The sequence below is a fragment of the Ochotona curzoniae genome, unplaced genomic scaffold, assembly GCF_017591425.1.
Source record: "Ochotona curzoniae isolate NIBS_2020 unplaced genomic scaffold, NIBS_Ocur_1.0 contig_2688, whole genome shotgun sequence".
Classification (NCBI taxonomy): domain Eukaryota; kingdom Metazoa; phylum Chordata; class Mammalia; order Lagomorpha; family Ochotonidae; genus Ochotona; species Ochotona curzoniae.
Window position 1 is genome coordinate 7,086,337 of NW_024465553.1, and position 22,542 is coordinate 7,108,878.

The following is a 22,542-nucleotide window of genomic DNA, read 5'->3' on the forward strand; positions in this document are numbered from 1 at the left end:
CCCGTGTGGGATACCTGGAAGAAGTTCCTGGATCCTGGCTTCAGAACGGCATAGCATCGGCCATTGCGCTCACTTGGAGAATGAATCATCAGGCAGAAGATCTTCCTCTCTATCTCTCCTCCTCTCTGTATATATCTGATTTTCCAATAAATAAATAAATAAATCTTTTTTTAAAAGAGATATTTTTAAAGGACCATTAAGCTGATATTTGTAGACCCCCAAAATCAACCACAAGATCACCTGGTGGAAAAACTCATTGAAGCCACAGGGAAAAAAAGTGCAGAAATAGAAATTTCATGTATTCAAGCAACAGTTGGTGAAAAGGAAGAAAATTATGAAACCATGGAAAGAACAAAAAGAAGAGTTAAGTAAAAAGGCATTGTCATATTTGGGACAGTTCCCTTTAAGCTAATCTAGCTGATCCCAACAGGATATTTTTGGTTTTGTTTTTGTTTGGAACAAGAAAAGCTGATTCTTTAAAAAATAAAAGTGCTGTTCAACAACAAAAATAACAAGATACTGGCACCTGAGTGGGTCACCCATTTGCAGGAATGAACTAGAAAATACAGAAAGAGATCCAAATATAAGCCAATTAAATGAAGACTTTTAAGGCAGTGTCAAAAAACAGGATTATTTAGTTAATGTTGTTGGGACAACTGAATAGCCATGTGAAAAAAAAGTTGGATGTCTACTTCACAGATGATACTAAAACAATTTCCAGATGAGTCAAAGATGTCACATTTAAAAACTGAAGCCATAAATTACCAGCAGATAAAAGAGGAAATTCATTTATTTAACTACCAGAAAAAAAATCACATCACTATAAAAAAAAAAAGTCAAAAGAGAAAGGACAGATGGAGGAAAATTTTTGTAATTTGTTGTGCAGAGGTTTAATTTTCTTGACATATAAAAACATTTACAAATCAATAAGGAAGAGGTCAACAATCCCCAGGAAAGTGGCCAAACATATGAGCAAACCATTCAAAGGACAGGAAGTATATGGTAAATAAAAATTGAATGATTATAGGTTTTCAGGGTGAAACAGTGTGCATTTGCTGTTTAAAGTGTAGGAGAACTGGCATCTTGCTCACTGAATGTGAAGCACAGATTTCTACAACTGCAGTCAAGATATTTGAGGGGCTGGCACAGTGGTATAGCAAATAAGGCCACTGTGTGCGGCATTGGTGTCCCATATGGTCATTGGTTCAAGCCTCAGCTGCTCCACATCCAATCCAGTTCCCTGTTATTGCACTGGGAGGGTAGTGGATAGTGGGCCCCTGCACCCATGTGAGAGACCTTGGCATAGCTCCTGGTCCCTGGCTTTTTTAAGTCACTGTGACCACTTGGGGTGTTAACCCAGATGATGGAAGATTCTTCCCTCCTCTTCTCCCTCACCTTCACTCCTAAACTTATCCTCTCTTTATCCCTCCCTCTCCCTTTTCCTTCTCTCTTAAGACACTACCTTTCAAGTAAATTTTTAAAAATAGAAAAGAGGTTTCATGTTATGAAAAATGTAAATGTGTACTCCTTTTAACCCAACAATTTTGGTATCCCCTTTTTGCAACTCCTGTTGTGTGAGTAGTGTCTCTAATATAGGACTGTTCGTAGGTAGGCAACGATTAGAAAAACAGGAGCCTGCCTTGAGAATCATCTTCTAAACCTGCTGGGGGCTGATGAGTTACAAGGCAGCAGGAGTTATGGGGGTAATATACAAATAAGTGAGCAGGACATTCATAAAGGAGTGACATGTTTCTTATACTTGAGGAACCACTTCCTTTCTGTCCTTTTATGGACTCTGGCATTGGTTGTCACAGTTACAACTACTATGCTGTTGACAGCAGTGTCATTTAGCATGGGAGTCAGTGTATCATGAAGTCTGTGGTCTTCTCTTGCAGCCCTATTGGGTCACGCTAGCTCTAGCTGGTTGACCTGAGGAGGAATATTTGAAGGTAAGAGCATCTCATTCTCAAAGAGAAATAGTATTAGAAAGGCAGCAGTAACTCAGCAAGACTGAGCAAACATTGTTCTGACAATTTCACTCCTGGAAATTTGCATATAGACAATGTTTACTCATTTGTGACATGACATATGGGCAAAAATATTTTTTGTAATATCGAAGTATTGTAAAAGACTTTTAAATAAGCAGCTGATTATATAAATTCTGAATACATCCAGCAAATGGTACAGTAGGTATTTATTTTAAAAGAGTGGGGTAATCACCAAGATGTATTGTTAGGTTCAAAAGTATAGAAATAGCAGGGTGCACAGAAAACCACCTGGAGAGTGAGGCAGCAGATGCAAACTCACTCTCTCTCACACACACACACACACACACACACATATTGTGTGTGTATCTTTGTGTAATTCTGCCTTTCAAATAAATGAATAGAATTTTAACAAATAAATAAGGGAAAGTACATACTTGCCTGTATACACACATCTGCACATTAATACTCTGTGTGAGGTAAACAGCATCATTCCTATTTTTCAGTTGAGGGAATTAGGGGTCAGAGAGATAAAGTAATTTCTCAAATGTTAATATTAATTAGTCTTTAACAGATACAGTGTGGTTTGTAGATACAATTATTCTAAGAATGTGTTTATTTTCTCTTTTTTTTCCCCCTCTAACTGCCTCTCCCTCCTCCTCTCTTTCATTTTTAAAATTTGAGAAAAAAATTTAAATTTATATTACAGTAAAAGGGTTTAATACTAGGGTGAACTAACTTTTTTAAGTTACATAGTTGACGAAGACCACAGGAGTTAAGAATCTGGAGAACATGACTGGGGAGCCTTCTGCTCTTTACCAATCTATGCTGTGTGTCATGGGCAGGAAAATGTTTATTTTAAGAACCTGCTCAAATGTTTGCTTTCTTTTATTTGAAGATATGCAAGCACATGGAAAGAAACAGATCAGTACAAAAACTAATGTGCAAAGTGTAGTTACGGGCTTCATTTGTTCCTCAGCAGCCTCGTTCACCATTTCCTGTGCTTTTCCAATGCTTATCCCCAAAACTCAACTACAATTCCTCTGTTTCTTGATTCATCATCACGTGAATTTTTTTCATTAAGTTGAACTTAAATGTTGAGAAATCAATAATCGTTACATTATTGCAGCTGTACCAGAGTTCAAACAAACCAAAGAAGCAGTATACATTCATATAGATGCATGTATATCTTAGGACATATATATATATATATAAGGAGGATATATATATATAGGATATATATATATAGTATATATATATATATAGTGTCCCGTCCAGCAGGACAGTCAACGGGGGTCGCAACCACCTAGGAGAAATTGGGGGACAAGAGACACGAAGAATGGACAGCAAGACAAGATGTCTGATCAAGCTGTCAGTTTATTGATTTTAATTGAGGGTTTTTATACTCTTCAGTAACTAAGACTCAGGGAGGAAAGGAGAAACTAGGACGCAAGCCATGGTCTCCAGACCGATTGTTCTTGAGCAGCTACCATATCCACAATAGTAACCAGCATATCAACAATAACATAGGTAATCAGTAACAAGATGTCAGCAGGTACAGCATAAATCACATTCTAAAACAGTTGCTACAAACAATTGAAACTAAGCATGTGATTAGCTTCATAACTTCTTTCCCAAGCATCTAGCCAGCCGGGGATTTTCCACTGGCCCATAGTTCTATATTCAAAATGGCTTCAGTGTGGCTATAGTACACGGCTCCTGACAATATAGGAGGATCTCTTAGGAGGAAACACACTGTTTGCCCCTGAGTTGGATCAAGTGCTTAGCACAGGTCAGTGTGGCAAGTTGGGGAGCCCTAGTTAATATCCCCACAAGAGCCTTAGTTAATAGTCCCCAAACTAAAAATACTTACAGTCCAAGAATGGTAAAAATGAATGCTGAGTAACCAAAATGCAGCATATTTTGCATGAATAAAAAGTATTTTATTTTTCTTTCATACTTATTATCTTATTTAATTGTGGACTGTAGATGGGAAATAATTTCCTTTATCCTTTTTCCTTCTGCAGTCCATTTTTTTTCATCATTCTGTACTGCTGCTTGGGCTCACAACCATCTCATTCTTCATCCTTCGGTGGGTGTTTCTCTCTTTGAAGAATCTTTATCTCATTTTTCTGAGGTGTTGTAAAGCCTGACCAGGTGTGAGCGTTCTTCTCACCATTGGTGTTGGCGTTCTGTGCGTCTGTTCAGTCTGAGTGCTTGTGTCTGTATGTTGCTCTGGAAAATGCTGCAGTTTCATTGCCTGTTGTCTGTACTTTCTCCCTTCACATTTTTCTTTATTTTCCTGATGTTCTTTATTCCTCTCCTCTATGGCCTTTATATTTGTGCTTAAGACTTTTCTTCTAGACATGCTGAAATGCAGATTGTTCTTTTATTTAATTTCCTGAGCTTACTTGATTTTTCCAAATCAAGGGGTGGGCATTTGGACTAATGGTTATGATGCTCATTTCATATCTTCCTAGTTTTTCTGTTTCTATTCTGAATGTTGGATATATTACTCAGGGTAATTTTTTTTTAAGATTTATTTGTTTTTTTATACAAATTGTGAGTTTTATTTGGACACTTTTTATGGTATTTTCTGCTCCTTTAAAGATTTATTTGTTTTTATTAGAAAGTCAGATATACAGAGAGGAGGAGAGACAGAGAGGAAGATCTTCCGTCCAATGATTCACTCCCTGAGTGGCTGCAATGGCCAGAGCTGAGCCGATTCGAAACCCAGAGCCAGGAGCTTCTTCCGAGTCTCCCAAGTGGGTGTAGGCATTAATTAGCCTCTGTGACCATTTATGTTTAGTCAGAGCACTAAAGGGGTGAGAAAAAGTTGTGTCACTTACTAGGTACTCAGTCCAAGGCCACCTGTGTGAGAGGTGAATCTTCTCCTGAAGGATAGTCATGGACCAGGCATATGGAGGATAAGTTGTTGCATCACTTGCTGCTGCTGGCTCCCTTGCACACACAGCACTTTCCTTCTCCTATGGATTTACTTCCGTCATGTCGGTAAGGTCTGTTCTTTTAAATCCCACTTTTCTTCAAGACTCGGTTATGGAGCTCCTTATAACAGATCATCTTGTTTTACATCTCATTGTATTTATTCAATATGACCTTTTAGCACGTATATTATTTCTTGGCTATTCAATACATACACACTGAATTATTTTGTACTAATGTACTATGACTTTGTACTTACAACAGGAAGGTTTCTAGTCCTCCCTAAATTGATGTTATGTTAAAGAAAAAAGTTTTGAAGCAACTCACATAGAGGAACTGACCACTGGTGTTCTGAAGGAGGAGGCAGTTAGTCAGAAATTCCAACGGCCCATCCTTTAGATCTTTCTAAACAGGCTTCTGTGCTGAAGGTATAAGAATGAGATGGTTTGGCTGCTATCAAAGTTGAGTTGGACTCCTAAGCCAGTCAGCTGGGAAAAGCAGCTTTTGGTTTGGATTCTTCTTTCTCAGGATATATGGAAACAATACTTGGGGAAAATAAGTGAAAGAAAAGCAGAAGTAGTTGGGCTTCCCAGTAGAAGGTAATTACAGTAAGAAACTTTAAGGATGTTGGTGTAATGTGGATTTGCAATATAGTCACTATTCTGTGGTAATACAGTGACTACAAATGAACTAGACAAAGAGACAAAACAGACTTCTTCTTTGGGTGAAATTCTCAATGCTTATTTGGTGCAGAGAAGAGAAAATGTCCAAATACATGACTTGTAACTGACAATTATACAAACATAAACCTGTGACAATTAAGTTTAAATGATGGCTAGAGGTGATGTAATTGCTGTGAAAGAGTGTAATGAGGAGAGAAGTTGCTGCAGTGTATAAAGTTGTGCATTCAGAGGTAACATTTAAGTGCTTATTCTGTGTAGAGTTAAACATTTAGGATGTAGTCTTCACTTAATTTCTCACTAATATTGTGAAGTGACTATGATCCCCATATTATTAAATAAAAGATGAACTCAATTGAAGTCACTTGCCAAAGAACAGATATTTCAATGGGCAGAGCTAGTCTTCAGCTGAAGTCTGTGCCTTTGTGTCATCATGAGATGACCATTCCAGGAATGTGGTAACTGAGAAAAGTTGTACTAATGAGAGAAAAATGAGGATATTATATGTGTGGGGAGAAATGATGGTATACAATGTAGAAGCGTGGGTGCCATTAATAATTATACTTTTTAATTATGTTACTATGTTTTCCACCTTTTCCTATACTTGCCAAATCATGATTCATTTACATCAGAGAAAGTTAAGCTTGTAATGGTGAAATGAATGACCATACTATTATAATAACTTGGGGACAAATAGTAGGAGGAGATTTATAAAGACAGAGGAGAAGGAGGGGAGGAATGAACTCCTATGCTTTATAAGTCTGTAACATGGAAAAATTAATTATTTTAATTTAAAAAGAAGTAGTTTGGGTGAAAGATCCCTAGTATCTTTTAATTTTTTTATTTTGTGGTGTCTTTGCATGCTAATGAAGATCAATTGAGTCAGGCAGGGGTCATTGGGTCTGAGCCCAAATCTGTCACTTGCTGGAAATGAACTTTGAATGTTTTACTTATTGCCTCATATATCAACCCAAAGATATGTTCCATCTCTAAGCTGTAAGTATATCTCCTGGGTGATCATAGCTAAGATGCCCTTTGGCATGCCCACCTCCCATATTGGAGGGTCTGGGTTTGCTTCCAGTTCCAGCTTCCTGCTAGTGTATTCTAGGGGACAGCTCAGGTACTTGAATACCTACTATCCATGTGGCAGACCAGAATTATTGAGTTTCTGGTTCCCACCTATGACCAACCAGCTCTAGCCCTGGCTATTGCAGGCTTTTAAGGAGCCAGCTCATAGATGGAAGATTTTCTCTCTCTCTCTCTCTCTCTCTCTCTCTCTCCCACTATTTTTGTTTTTTTTTTTTCTCAGCATTTTTTTTTATTAATTACATTGCATTATGTGACACTGTTTCATAGGCTCTGGGATTCCCCCAACCCCTCCCCATACCTTCCCCCCATGGTAGATTCCTCCACCTTGGTCTCTCACTCTTTTAAGTAAATAAAATATATGAATGTTTTTTTTTTAAATTATCTCCAAAAAACACGGTGAATTTAAAAATCCAACAAATGCTCGCACTTTCTATTGTCAGTTACATGTATTTAATCAAGAAAGCCAATTTTGAGGAATGCAAACCTAATTTACTCACCAGTAGTTACACCTGATAAGTTAGTCTTTGCCAGCTGTAAGTGTGATAAAAAAAAAAACACCTCGTAGATTAGAGGCAAAAGACTTTATTACTCAGAACAAAAGCAGCAGCCAGAGTGCCAGGGAGCAGTGTGCTGCAGTGTTACCTGCCCCACAAGTTCCACAAGGATGAAACACATTATGGATGAGCAGTTTTCAAACAGTTCATGGAAAATGTGTTATGAAAAAGCTATTCACGAATTTCAAAATTTGCACCAAAATGAATATGTCTTTAAATGTCTAGGGCTGCCATAATATCAACATCAACATGTTCAGTTCTGGAAGCTAAACTTCCAAGAGCAAGGTGTTTGTAGGGTTGATGGAGACAGAGCAGGGCTACACCTCTCCCTCAGCCAGCTCTGTACCTTGTCTCTCCCCCTGCCTTCCCTCTGCACCTGTCTCATTTGAAGGACTGGGTCAGGCTGCATTAGAGCTACACTAATAACCCTCCCTTTCACTTCATCACCTTTTTACAGACGCCAGCAGCAAATGCAATGAGATTAGGGGGAACTGGGGACTAGCATTTCAGCATGTGGATTCTAGGGATACACCATTCATCCCAGTTGATGTTTGCACAAATAGTGGAGTAAGCTGCAGGAATGAAACAGTGCTATCAGGAGATTTACCAGGAAATAAGCTACTGTTGTCCAAGGGGTGCTTACCTCATCCTTCAAATCTCATGGCTGCAGATACAACTCTGGGGAAAATGGCCCAAAGAACAATTGGAGCTTGGCATTCCTGGTAGGCCAAGCAGAAACATTTAGGAAATTGCAGGACCACCTGGATGCCCACCCCTTACAATCAATGCCAACCTTAAGGTATGGCTGTGCCACCCATGAAGCCTTTTATCACATCAGCTCCTGCTTTACATAGCTATAAAGCACATCACGTCTCCCACAGTTATCTACATTGAAAAAGAAAATCTACCTAAACCATATCTCTTTTTCTACTTTATGATGATTTTATATATTATACATATATATATGTATAATATACTAATATAGCCGAGTGTTATATTGTGTTTTTGACACATAGTGGGAAATGTTTTTAACTTGAAGAGATTCTTTACTACTTTGTAGTTGCTCATAGGCAAAGGAGCTCAAAAATAAGTGGCCAGTAAATGATGGAAATAATTTTCATTCACTCCAACAGATGGACTCACCGTGTTTGTATGTCACTGTTTTACTTTTGAACACATTTGAATTTTTATCAGGAATAGATTATAACAAAGGTAAGTTTCAGACTCCTCATTTCTGTTCCTTCCTCATTTACACTTAAAATACATATTTTAATATTTACCTTACTTACCAATTGTGTCTAGGTTCTAGTTTCTAATAACATTATGGAACCACTATCATTAAGTTATGCCCTCAGAGGCCTTTCTCTTGTCACAATATTTTATCACTTCTAAGTCTTATAAAATTTAAAGAGCATTTTATGTTTGCAAAACTTGAAATATTTCAGCAGACTTTTTGATTTTCCTCCATGAATAGTTGCAAGAGGCTTCAGACTCCTGGCTTCAGATCAGCTCTGGAGTGAATCAATGGACAAAAGATCTTCTCTGTCTCTCCTCCTCCCTGTATACCTGACTTTCCAATAAAAATAAAATAAATCTTTTAAAGAAGTTTTACCAGTTTAAAAATATGGTACTTATGAGGAAAATTGTCAGTAACCTAAAATGCATATTTTTATATTATTTAGGTGATATGGTGAAACACTTTGCTTGCTCTAGTGAAGGGTTCCCCAAAGAAAATGAAATGATCAAGTTGTATCTGACCTCAAAAAACTTGGTAAGGTCCACGAACAGCAAGTATTCCCATCCTTCACCTTCCTGTTAAGTCTGTGTATAAAAGCAATACTACTGTGCCGCTCGGATTTGTCTCCTGTATTCAGCCTGGGGCGGAGCAAGCCGGGGGAAGCGGTGAGAAGGGGGCAGAGAAGCTTACTTGTTTATTTATATACATTTATTTGAAGGGAAAATAAGATAGACAAATCCCCAAGTTCACTCCCAAAAGCCCTGTGGAAGCCAGGACTGGGCCAGGCTGAAGCCAGAGGGAATCAGGAACTCAGGTCAGCTTCCCTACAGCTGTAGCAGAGATCCTACAGCCGACCCCTACAGCTGTAGCAGAGATCCTACAGCCGACCCCTACAGCTGTAGCAGAGATCCTACAGCCGACCCTACAGCTGTAGCAGAGATCCTACAGCCGACCCTACAGCTATAGCAGACATCTAGGTACGTGAGCCACCCCCTGCCACCTCCCAGGGCACACATTAGCAGGTAGCTGGAGTCGGGAGTGGAGTTGGGAATTGAACCTCGACACCCCAATGTGGGGTGTGCGCATTCCAAGTGACACCTTAACTGCTATACCAAAACACCCCCACCCTAAAGGTGATATGCTATATTAATACCATCTTTTCTATCCCTTACATTTAGTCCTTACTTGAATTGGGTAGAATGGTTCTTTTTTTTTTGTAATGATGCCTCTTCCCTCTACTTTAAAAAAAAATTGGCTATAATAATTTTTTTTTTATGAAACTGCTGTGTCCTTTTGAAGTCTGACAGATGTAGCCTGTTTAAAAAGAAAGTTACCTCACATAACCTTGGGAAAGACTCAGTACCACATTGAGCCCAGCACGACAGCCTAGTGACAAAATCCTTGCCTTGTCTAAGCCAAGATCACAAATGGCCGCTAGTTCAAGTCCCAGTTGCTCCACTTCCCATTCAGCTCCCTGCTTTTGGCCTGGTTATGCAGTAGAGAGCGGCTCCAAGCCTTGGAACCCTGCACCCATGTGAGCAGAAGCTCCTGGATCCTTGACATTGGCTTGAGATTGGCTCAGCTCCAGTCATTGTGGCCACTTGGGGAGTAAACCAGCAGACAGATCTTTGTCTCTTCTTCTGTATGTAAATCTGTCATTCCAATAAAAATAAATAAATCTTAAAAAAAAAAAAGATAGCTATAACCCGCTCTTTAAGGTGGCTGTAGTAATGGTATTGTCCAGGATAATGATGAGTAGTTTGTAGCCTCAGGTGTAATCAGGCATCGTTCTAAGTGCTTTCTGATAATTATGACATTTAGCCTTCACACTTCTTCTTCCCTAAGATAAGGACCGTTAACCTCTGTGCTGAAGACTCCTGCGCCAAGCTGCTCTTCCTCCTCTGCTTTAGTGTTATTGACCTGGTATTTGTTTTGCTTGTACCGTGTTTCCCTCATCCAGCTCCCAATACCTACATTCAACCTGTCTCCCTGCCAAGTCCTGCCAGAAAGCAGATTCACAAGGGGCAGAGGTTTTATTTTGTTCACATTTGTGACAAAATATGGCACCTACAGCATTGCCTGGTCCAGAGTGAGGCCTCGGAGTATATTTCAGAATGAACGAGATTATCCGTTATTTAGATAGGGAAATGGAAATGCTGCCCAAAGTAATTTTAGTTGCTGGGAGAACTAATCCAGACAGAGCTCTTGGCATCTGCCTCTTGTTGCTTTTGTCAGTAAAATCTAACAGGTGGGATCGCTGCATTTTTACAGATCTTTTCAGAAGTGGGAAATGGCAAGTGGAAAGGCAAGAAAATCAGGGCCACAGTATGATAAGCCACTGCCTGTGTAAGCTCTGGCACAAGTCCCAGCAGATCTGTGTCCAACATAGAGCTCCTTGCTGATGCACCTGGGAAAACAGCAGGGAATTGCCGGCCCAAGTGCTCCCCTGCTGCTCCTGTGGGAAGCCCAAGTGAAGCTCCTGCTATCATAGCAACCTGGGGTGTGAACCAGGACATGGAAGATCTCTGTGTCTCCCTCTGTCTCTGTAACTCTTTGAAATAGATTTCTTAAATGCAAGATCATAATTTAAATTATTTTTATATTTCTAGGTGGGGAATGCATTTCCTGTATTTCACATACAGTTTTACGTGTATCGTGTTACTTACCATCCTACCCTCCCACCCTTGCTCTCATTCTCCTCCTTCTCCCTTTATTTTTCCTTTAATTTTTCCAGTGATGCACTTCCAAGTTACTCTATAATCAGAAACTTAATCTACTAAATAAAGAATTCAACCGGTAGTAAGTAGGAAATCATTGTGCCTCAACAATATAGACATGAATCCAGCGCTGGGGCTCAGCTGGCTAATCCTCCACCTCTGAGTTTCAACGTCCCCTATTGGCACCGGTTCATGTCCCAGCTGTTCCGCTTCTGAACCAGCTCCCTGCTTGTGGCCTGGGAAAGCGATGGAAAATGGCTCAAAGCCTTGGGACCCTGCACCTGCATGGGAGACCCGGAAGAGCTTCTGGCCCCTAGCTTTGCATCAGCTCAGCTAGCAGGCATTTGGTGAAGCAGTGGGAGAAAGCTATTTCTCTCCATCTCTCCTTGTCTCTATATATCTACCTTTCCAATAAAATAAGTATAGATAAGGGCTATAAACATAGTCAAATCTCAAAATGTCAAAATGACCGTTGTCCTTGATAAAATAAGCCAGTCAGTAGAAGAAATGTATCAGTTGCTTTCCCTGATTTATGGTCATTAATATACAGGCAACCTAAGCAGTGGCTGCACCCCAAAGCCACATTTTTCAGTTGATATAACATGCTGTTCTCCATTGAATTGTCATTACTTACCAGATTCTCCCCTCCCCTTTCTTACAGAAAATCCAGTGTTTTTTCCTAGCTGAAAATGACATTGCTTCAAAGTATGCAATAAGTGTGTTCACATCAGGAGGACTTGCTCCCAGTTTGGCAATCATAAATAGTACCTACAATGGCATCTTCCACTTTAATTTAACATTGGTAATTGCATCTTATTTCAGTCTGTGCTATATTAATGAAAACATTCTTTTATTTACAGGATTTTTCTAAAACTGGATAGTTTCAATAATATTGTATCATGTTACAGATTTCACTTTCAGTAGTCATATTTTTTAAAAGAAATTACAAGAAGAAAAAGGTGCATGTTGGACAGTTTTCCTCAATATTCACTATTCCTACTGTGCTTCATTCTTTTCTGTGGGTGTAAATTGCCCTCTGATATCAGTTTCTTTTCAACTTGAAGAATTCTGTGTATGACCAGCTGGCAGTAATTCTCTCTGATTTTCTCCTCTTTTCCCTCTATTCCCCCAAAATCATTATTTCACCCACCTTTTTTTTTAGTAAGGATCTTAAAATATATTTATACACCATTCAATCCACCTATTGAAAGTGTATTACTCTTTGGTTGTGAGTGCATTCACTTAGCTTTGCCACATTAATACTGAGGTCCCACCATCATCACCAACCCAAAAGGACAGGGCCCATCTCCCTTCACTCCCAGCCACAGGCGAGCACTCGCTCACCTAGTTCCCATCTCTGTAAACATTTCCTGTATGTGAAATATAGCAAGTCATGTTTGTAGCCAGCTTCTTTCCATTAGTGCTGTGTGTCAAAAATCCTTTCATGTTGTGTCATGTTTTTAGTAATTCATTCCTATTTATGAATAATATTCTGTCGTGTAAACGTGCTTATTCATAAATCAGCTAATGAACATTTGAATCGTTTCTACCTTTTGGCTATTATGAATAATGCTCATGTGAACATTTTCTTGCAAGTTTGCATAATTAGGAATTAGGTTTTAATTTCTCTTGGGTACATAACTAGGGATGGGATTGTTGGATCCAATGGGCATTCCATGTTTAACTTTTTTGCAGAACTGCCAGGCTGTTTTCCACACTGGTTGCATTAATTTAATTGCCACCAACAGTATATCTAGGTTCCAATTTCTGCACACCTTCCTCAGCCTTTGCTGTTACCTATCTAATTGTTACAGTCGTCCTGATAGGTATGAAGTGCTACATCATTATGTTTTTGATTTGCATTTGCCAAGTGACTAATGATGTTGAGCACCTTTTCATGTGTTTATGCACCACTTGAACATCTTATTTGGGGAAATAGCTATTTTTATTCTTTTCCTATTTTTAAGATCCAAACTCATGATGATGTACTCCTTTATTCTTTTAGGTGGTTTATAGTTTTAGCTTTTACATATGTCTTGGATCTATTTTGAGTTCATTTTTGTACATGGTGTGAGGTTGGGGTCTGTATTCGCTCTTTTGTATGTGGAGCTAGTTTTCCTAGTACAACTTGTGGAAGAGGCTATTGTTCATTCCTGTCGTATTGTCTCAGCATCTTTGTTTAAAATCAATTGACCATAAACATGAGGACTTCCATCTTGATTCTCAATTCTATTACATTGAGTTGTATGTTTATCGTATTCTACATATTGCTTTGGTATTACTTTGTGTTAACTTTTGAAGTCAGGAAGCAGGAGTCCTCTAGCTTTGTTTTTCAACATTATTTCTATTAGTTTGAATCCCTGGTTTCCCTTTGAATTTTAGGATAAACTTGCCAGTTTCTACAAAGTAGCTGGTGAGGATTTTGATAGGAGTTGTATTGGTTCTGCAGATAAATTTGGGTAATAAGTCTTTAAATCCATGAATGTGGGATATTGTGCCATTTATCTTGTTCTGAATTTCTTCTCAAGGATGCTTTACAGTTTTTAGAATATAGGTTCTATATATCTGCTGCTCATTTTATTACTAACATTTTATTCTTTCATTGCTCTTCTAAATAATTTGTTTCATAGTTTCCAGATTGTTTGCTGCAAGTGTTTAGAAACACAGTTTTTTATTTATCTTGATATCCAGCAGCACTGCTTGAGTTCTAAACAAGTTTCCAGTGGTCACCTGAATTTTTGGAGGGTATTTTTGTGAGATATAGAATTTCTGGTTGGTTTCTTTTCTTTGAACATTTTGAACATATTGTTCTAATGTTATCAGACACCATTATTTCTGAATGAGAAGTCATCTGTTAATTTTTTCATTATGCCTTTATGTGATGTGTCACTTTTTACCTGGACGTTTTTGTTTTTGTTTTTTTGGATTTACCCAAGTGGGATTCTCTGGAATTTTGGGATTGTGATATTACCAAGTTTTGAAAGTATCCTGCTGCTATGTTCCCCAAAATTATTTTCTGTCCTACAATTTTTGGTCTCTGTTCCTGCTGGGACTATAATTATGCACATTTGAAATGTATTAGATTGTTCTACAGATCTTTAAAACTGTTATTTTTCTTTAATCATTTACCTATTTTTTAACTAACCATTCCAATTGCAGTATCTCTGAATTTGCTTATTCTCTCTCTATTGCCATCTCCTATCTGCTAATAGACCTGGTTAGTAAATACTTTACTTCATTGTTATACTTTTCAGTTTTATTACCTCCAGTGAGTTCTATTTTTAGTTGTACTTTATGTTTTTGAATTCTCTATTCATTTCTTCATGAAGACAAAATTTTCCTTAGACCTATGAACTTACTTTTAATAACTACTTTAAAATCTTGGTCTGCCATCTGGACTCACTCTGGGTCAGTTTATTGTCTACTTTTTTTTCTCCTAATAGTTATGCTTTCCTGTTGCCTTCATGTCCTATCATTTTGGTTGAAAACTAGACACTGAAAAGAAAAAGCTGTAACAACTCTAGACTCTGTCATGTTCTTCTGAGAAATTACTTTTATTATTCTGCAAAGCAAATAGATAACTTGCCTTAGCAGAAACCGTAAACTACCCAACTCATGGTTTAGGCAGCTGACATTTGCGCTAAGTTCCTTTGGCTTTTATGCTAATTTTTTACTCTTATTTTCCATGTTACAGTTTGGTAGTCATAGAGCCTCCCTCTTTCCCCTCACTCCTCTTTCTCTCCTCCCTGTTGTCCCCTGTGTTTTACAATAATATAGTCCTTCAGCTATAGTCTTGACTCCAGCTTAATGCTAACTTTTAAAACATTGTCTTCTGAGGGTGTCCATTGCCCCTGTGCTGCCCAGGAATTTGGGCAGTTTGTGTTTAAATCTCAGAACTCACCATCTTGTACTTCCTGTGATCCAAGATTTCCCTGTGCAGTTTCCAGATTCTCTGCCAATCTACAGCTCTGTCTCTGGATAGGTGAAGTTGGTTGCTGCAACTTTCGGATGCCTGTGTTAACAGCGTAGTGTTCCATTGTGTGGTTATATTGTTATACATGATGCATGCATATTTTCATTATTTCCAGTCCTATGCTATTAGAAATAATGATGCAAAAATATTCTTGAATGCGTTTCAATTCACATCTAAGAGTATGTGGGTATAACACAGTAAAATTTCCCAACAATGGAAATTGCTGGGTAAAGTGTGTGTGCATTGAATGCTTTTTTTAATTTTATTATTTAATTTTATTTTTTGATGGCTTGTTTATTTGAAAGGCGGAATTACAGAGAGGGAGAGAGAGGTGCATTAGCAGGAAGCTGGATTGGAAGTGGGGCAGCCAGGACTTGAGCCATAATGGAATGTCAATGCATTCCAATGCATAGCAACTATACTTGCTATACCACAATGCTGGCCCCAATTTCCTATTTTAAACGATAGGGCATACTGTAAAAGTAAGTGCCTTTATTAACATTTTTCTTATGTCTTCTTTGCTCAAGTTCAGTGATCAAGTTTTCTGGGTGATTGATATCCCTAGAGAAAACATCACAAGAAAAACAGGTAAGAGTGAGTTGGAGCAATTGCTTTATTTGTGAGCCTAGGTTGACAAACTAAACAAGTAGAAAACATTTGTTTTACCAAAATTCTTTATTATCTTGTGCAAATGTCCCAGGTAGTATTTGGAATATACTTGCTAAAAGTTTATTTGTGGCTCATTTAAAATTTAAGTTTAATTTAGCTTCTTCCACTTTATCTAGCGATTCTACTACATTTTGATTTTTTTCTAACATACATAATATTTATATTATCCTTTATTTAAAGCAAATTCTACTTTTTTTTTCTTTTAGGAATTAGAACTTGTTAGTCCTGAGAAACTTGGGTATCAGTTAATTTTGTTAAAACTTAATTTAATCTTAAATGCTGTCGGCTGTATTAAATTTTGTATTGTTCCCTTGTGGAATGTACAGTTATTGTCACTGTTGTATTATATGTTACTATCCATATCCAGATGGATATTCTGATTTGGGGATTTGTGAGTATGGAGTCAGTGGACAGAGCTGGTAGCATATTCAGGCATGGAATTTATCCTTGCTATTTAGTATGGTGAACACAATAAATAAAAGCACATCTCAACCTCACATGGGGAAGAAAAAGAAATTTATTTTTGTCATGGAACCCAAAAGACATTAATAACATCAAAAAGAAGGGTTAGAAATGACATACCATCAAGAACTTCAGGAACATTTTTATCCTATTTCTGTTTCTCTGTGTGTGTGTGTGTGTTTTAAGATTTTTTTTTTCTTTTGGAAAGGCAAATTTATAGAGAAGGAAAGACAGAGAGAAAGATTTTCTGTGCACGGTTTCACTCCCCAAGTGGCCACAATGGATGGAGCTGAGCCAATCTGAAGCCAGAAGCCAGGAGCTTATTCTGGGTCTCCCACGTGGGTGCAGGATCCCAAGGCTTTGGACCATCCTCTTCTGATTTTGGGCAAGGAACTGCATGGGAAATATATCAGGCAGGACACAACAGGTGGTCATATGGGATCCTGGCACTTGAAGATAGAGGATTAACCAATTGAGTCATTGTGCTGGCTCTATCTGCTTTTTTAAAGTGAGTTAATATGCAGCCCTGGAGCTGTACAAAGATTTAGTGATAACCTGAAGTGATGAAGCAGTTAGATATTTTTAAAGATTTGTTTTATTTGTATTTGAAAGGCAGAATTGCACAGAGAGAAGGAAAGACAAAAAGATCTCCCATCCACTGCTCTGGCAAAGTCCAGATCTGAGCTGAAACGAAGCCAGGAACCAGTAGCAAGGAACTTCCTCTTGGTCTCCCACATAGATGGAGGTCCCAAGGACTTGAGCCATTTGCTGGTAATTTGCCAGGCTGTAAGCACGTTGCTGGGTGGGAAACAGAGCAGCCAGAACTCAAACCAGTGTCCATGTGGAACGCAGATACTGCAGGCATTGGTCCAGCAGTTTGAACTTTGAGTTGAGTATTTACTGTTGAATGTAAAGGAGTGTCTTCTTGATACACACTGAGCAATTTGCTTTGTTTCTATTCTAAAATAAGAATGATTTGCATTTAATGGATTATTCCCTTTGATGTTTCTAGCTGTATGAGTTTTCACACATATATACAATTGTAGAATCACCATAATCAAGATACAGAACAGTTATGTCACCCAGTTAAAGTACTCCACTTATTGTCATTCTCCATAATTTTTAGGCCTTGAAATTTATTTAAATGTAATATAAAAAGAAAAAAGTGGTAAGTTGTTTTATTAGTATTTCCTGGCCTAAACCTGTGTCTTAGAAAAGGAATCCTAAAACCTGGAAGTAATTCTCCAGGTTAATCTTCTCCCTCTGGCGTAAGCATCCCATTGGGCACCAGCTCTAGTCCCAGCTGCTCCACTGGCCACCCAGCTCTCTGCTTATGACCTGGGAAGGCATTCAAGGATGGCTCTAGTCCTTGGAGCCCTGCACCAGTGTGGGAGATCCAAAAGAAACTCCTGGCTCCTAGCTTTGGATGGGTCCAGCTCTGACGGTTGCAACCATCTTGGGGAGTGGGCTAGCAGTTGGAAGATCTTTCTTTCTCTCATTCCCTCCTTCCCTATAAATCTGCCTTACAAATAAAAATAAATAAATCTTTTTTTGTTTTAAATGTAGCCTTTGAATCTGACTTCTTTTATTTACCATAAGAGTGCTCCCCTCATGCTTTTACTTTTAATTCTACATGCAATATACATATATATTCACATATATATATATATATATATATTCATTTATTTATTTATTTGAAAGGCAGAGTTGCAGAAAGAAGAAGAGAGAGACAGGGAGAGAGACCATCCATCTGCAGGCTCACTCCCCAGATGGCCCATAATGACCAGGGTTGAGCCAAGCTGAAGTCAGGAGCCAGGAGCTTCTTCCAGGTCTTGCGTGGAAGGAGCTCAAGAACTTGGACCATCTTCCGCTGCTTTCCCAGGTGCATTAGCAGTGGAGCTTGCACAACACAGACAGGCATCTGAATGGTATGCTGGCACCACAAGTGGAGGCTTAAGCCACTGCACCACAGTGCAAGCCCCTACTTAGATCAGACTCAGAGAGGAGAGACAGAGACATCTTCTAACTACTGGGTTACTCCCCAGATGCCCACAACAACTGGAGCTGAGCTGATCTGAGCTTCCTCTAGATCTTCCACATGAGTGAAGGGGTCCAACAATCTGAGCCATCCTCCACTGCTTTCCCAGTCCATAGGCGGGAGCTAGATTAGAAGCAGAGTAGCCATGGCAGGAACCAGCGCCCATATGGCTGCCAGCACCACGGGCAGAAACTTAGCCTACTATGCCATAGTATGACCTCCCATATTTATTATTTTCACAATTGCATTTTATCTCCACTATTTGCTCATTATTTGTATCTTTAAAAATGTCTCAAGTGTCCATCAGATGGTTTATAGCACATAATGTACTTTCAGCCATTGACTACTGTTAAATATTATCAACATTTCACAACATGTGTGTCCATTGGCTTTTCACTAAGCTACAACAGCTCTAAGAGAAAAATTACAATCTAGAATGTTAGTACTTTGGGGCCATAGTACTTATGGTGAAGTCATTGCCTGTGACACTGCCATTTCCTATGGGCACTGCTTTGGGTCCCAGCTGCCCCATTTCTGATCCAACTCCCAGTTAATATGCCTTGGGAAACAACAGAGGATGGCCCAGATGCTTGGGCTCCTGGATGAAGCTCTGGCTCCTGGCTTCAGACTGGCTCAGCCCCAGCTGTGGCAGCCATGTGGGGAAGTGAACCAAGACCTCTCTTGTTCTCACTTCTGTTCTCACTCTCACTTCCTCCCTCCACTCCCTCTTTCCTTCTCTTCCTCCTTTTTATCTCTTCTTTTCTGTCTAGCCCTCTCTCTTTGAAATTCTTTCAATAAACAGATCTTTTCAAAATGTTAGTGCCTCAATTTATTTTCATGATATGATCACTTTGTTATTTTATCATCAGAATATTTTTAGGAAAAACATACTAACTTTTGACATATAGATTCAATCAATGTGATTAGAAAGGGAAAGATTATCAATACAGGCAATGTTCCTTAAATTTCGCCAACCTGAGATATGAGAACACTAGCTGATTATTTGTGTTTTGTTTTCAAACAGATGCTGCAGCTGTCGAAGAATGGCTGGTAAGAATCACATTACATCATGGATTAAATATTTATGCCACGGAAGGAACTCTATTGGATTATGTTCGAGGTAAATGCCTTGGAGAAATGTGGGTTATAGATGCGCCCAAGAGACAGATACTCACCTATCTAAAGCACTGTTATTTCAAGTAAGATAAAAACATTAGGGACAAACTAAATGTCCATAAATAGACAAAAATATGTAAATGGGAGAATATTCTGTTGAAATGAAGGAGAAATATATATATATCCCAGCTCTGCCCTGGCCCAAACCTGGCCATTGGACATACCTAGGGAGTGAACCAGCAGATGGGCAATCTCTATCTCTGCCTGTCTCTGTTTCTTTTTCACACTGCCTTTCTGCCTTCCAAATAACCAGAAGACTAAGAAAACACACACACACACAAAAGATATGTATATGTGGTCTTCTTACACATATTGTAGGATTACTAAGATATGGACTAAATATATGCACAGCAATTTTAGACATTGGGGAGAATTTGGGAATGGGACTATGGAGGGGAGCAGAAGTTATCTTTAATTACATGCTTGTCATTTTGGTTTTTTTTAACCAAAATTAAATTATCTGAAACAAAATAAACAAAATGGCAAAATGTGTTTTTTGTTATTGTTTCCAAAATTTGAAGAGCAATGAGCCAATTATTCACTAGTTATTGGCATACTGACTTTGTGGCATTCTTATATTTTTAGACCCTGTATTTATTTTTTTAAATACTAAAATACCAAATAAAATTATTTGGTTTATTATCATTCTGAAATCTGAATCATTTACATATTTAAATGTACCTAGATAGGGATGGGAAAGTTTTTTCCTTCCAAGGGCTATTTGTATACTTACAATACCACTCACAGATCACACAAAGCTATCAAATTAAAAAGTAGCCTGCTATAGACTTATTGAATTTCAAGTCCCACTTATGGGTGTCGTGGCAGGGGCCAGACCAAATGATTCCGTGGGCCCGCTCAGGCCACAGCCTGGATGTTCTCCACGCCCTGTGCAAAGGGACGTAGCAACCGAGAGCTTTGTGGTAGCTTTGTGGAAGGAAGGAAGGAGGAAGGAGGGAGGGAGGGAGGGAAGGAGGAAGGAAGGAAGGAGGAAGGGAGGGAGGAAGGAAGGGAGGGAGGGAGGGAGGAAGGAAGGAAGGAAGGGAGGAAGGAAGGAAGGAGGGAAGGAAGGAAGGAAGGGAGGGAGGGAGGGAGGAAGGAAGGGAGGGAGGGAGGGAGGGAGGAAGGAAGGAAGGAAGGAAGGGAGGGAGGGAGGAAGGAAGGAAGGAAGGAAGGGAGGGAGGGAGGGAGGGAGGGAGGAAGGAAGGAAGGAAGGAAGGGAGGGAGGGAGGAAGGAAGGAAGGAAGGAAGGAAGGGAGGGAGGGAGGGAGGGAGGGAGGGAGGAAGGAAGGAAGGAAGGAAGGAAGGAAGGAAGGAAGGAAGGAAGGAAGGAAGGAAGGGAGGGAGGGAGGAAGGGAGGGAGGGAGGGAGGGAGGAAGGAAGGAAGGGAGGAAGGAAGGAAGGAGGGAAGGAAGGAAGGGAGGGAGGAAGGGAGGAAGGAAGGAAGGAAGGAAGGGAGGGAGGGAGGGAGGGAGGGAGGGAGGAAGGAAGGAAGGAAGGAAGGAAGAGATGGAGGGATGGAGGGAAGAAGGGAGGGAAGGAAAGATGGAGTGCTAAGTAAAGAGATCTCATTTCTGATTGATCCTTCCAGTTAGTTGCATCCTCAATTTTTGTCTGTTGTCCAGAAATGCCTCTCTTGGCCATCAATTAAAATTCTCCATGACCACTGCTACTCTGGATTTATTCTAGTTGTTGTCTATCTACTGCTACACTCATGTGGCCAAGCAGAGCACAACATCAGTATGTGATCTTTCAACATAGCAGCTGATATCTGGATGATCCAGGAATTCCATTGCTAGGTGTGGCTCCTGTGGCAAATGGCATTTTGCAAGCATGCCCAGGGCTTCATCTCCCACCCCACATGTTCCTCTGCAACAGGGACCATATTTTTCTTATTTTCTCTGAAAAAATAAGAACTGCCCTAACTTCAACTAACGAAGGTGAAATAATACACTCACTTTGGAACTATAGAACAATTCCTTTACATAGTTACTTTAAAGACTTTAAAGGAAAGCAACCCTTCCATTCTTTTTTACTTTTTTCCCTTTAACCCTTTCATTTTTAAGAATACTGCCACATATTAGCACCTATTTTGTTTTTCACAGAACCTATTCTTCAATGGAACATTGGGAATTCAGTGTCACGGAATCACATCAGTAGCATATCTCCACATGTGATCGACCTCAAAGTGGCAAAATGCCCCTGTGCCAATGATGTGGCATTACTTGGCTTCATTTTGAATACAACACTTAATGGTAAGTTTGTTGTTTTATTGAATGCTTAAAAGTGATGCTTTGTAGTTTACAACAGTGATGGCTAACTGGAATCAAATAGTGGAGAAAGGAATATTCCCTACAGAGTGGGCATTAGATCAAGTGGTTAAGATGCCAGATGGAACACCTATATCCCATAGCAGCGTGCCTGTTGCTCAAGTCCCAGGCCCACTCCTGATTCCAGCTTCCTACAGGGCTTACTGTGGAAGGCAGCAGGTAACTGTCCAACACTGGACCCCAGTCACTGTGGGTTGTCTGGATTGAATCCCCCAGCACCTGGACTGGCTTTGGCCCAGGCCTGGCTGTGTCAGGCATCAGGGGAGTCAATCAGTGGAAAGCAGCGAGCCAGCAAAAAAGAGCTCTCTTGTTTTTCTGTTTCCATCTCAGAAAATAAAAATGAGTATATGTTTTTTAAAATTATCAAAAAAAAATATCCAAGAACCTACTCTGTCATCTTTTCTCCTTGCAAGTGTGATATATGAAGGATTTTTTGCTGCAATTTTTATCATAATAGTGACTTTAGTATCTCTTCTGATTTTATCTTCTGCCCTGCATTAATATATTACTTCTTCCCAGAGACTATTCATTGTTTCTAATCCTTTGCTTTTCCTGACAGATAGTAATCAGTATTTTTATTCCTAAAAGCACACCGTTTTGTATCATGTGTGCATTTTCCCTTTACTATTGAATAGCTCTGTATAGGGAAGACAAGTGTCATTTTCTATATTGTGATTCACAACACTTCT

General features: G+C 39.3%; 1 protein-coding gene across 1 annotated transcript in view; it reads left to right on the plus strand.

The window, feature by feature from the left end:
* Nucleotides 1-8,384: 8,384 nt before the first annotated feature.
* CATSPERB (cation channel sperm associated auxiliary subunit beta) overlaps nt 8,385-22,542 on the plus strand; it is a 56,042-nt gene continuing 41,884 nt past the window's right edge. Inside the window, exons 1-6 of the mRNA XM_040975581.1 lie at nt 8,385-8,463; nt 8,934-9,022; nt 11,867-12,007; nt 15,706-15,766; nt 19,372-19,467; nt 21,629-21,778. Coding sequence (XP_040831515.1) covers nt 8,385-8,463; nt 8,934-9,022; nt 11,867-12,007; nt 15,706-15,766; nt 19,372-19,467; nt 21,629-21,778 — 616 coding nt within the window. The remainder of the gene's footprint in view (nt 8,464-8,933; nt 9,023-11,866; nt 12,008-15,705; nt 15,767-19,371; nt 19,468-21,628; nt 21,779-22,542) is intronic.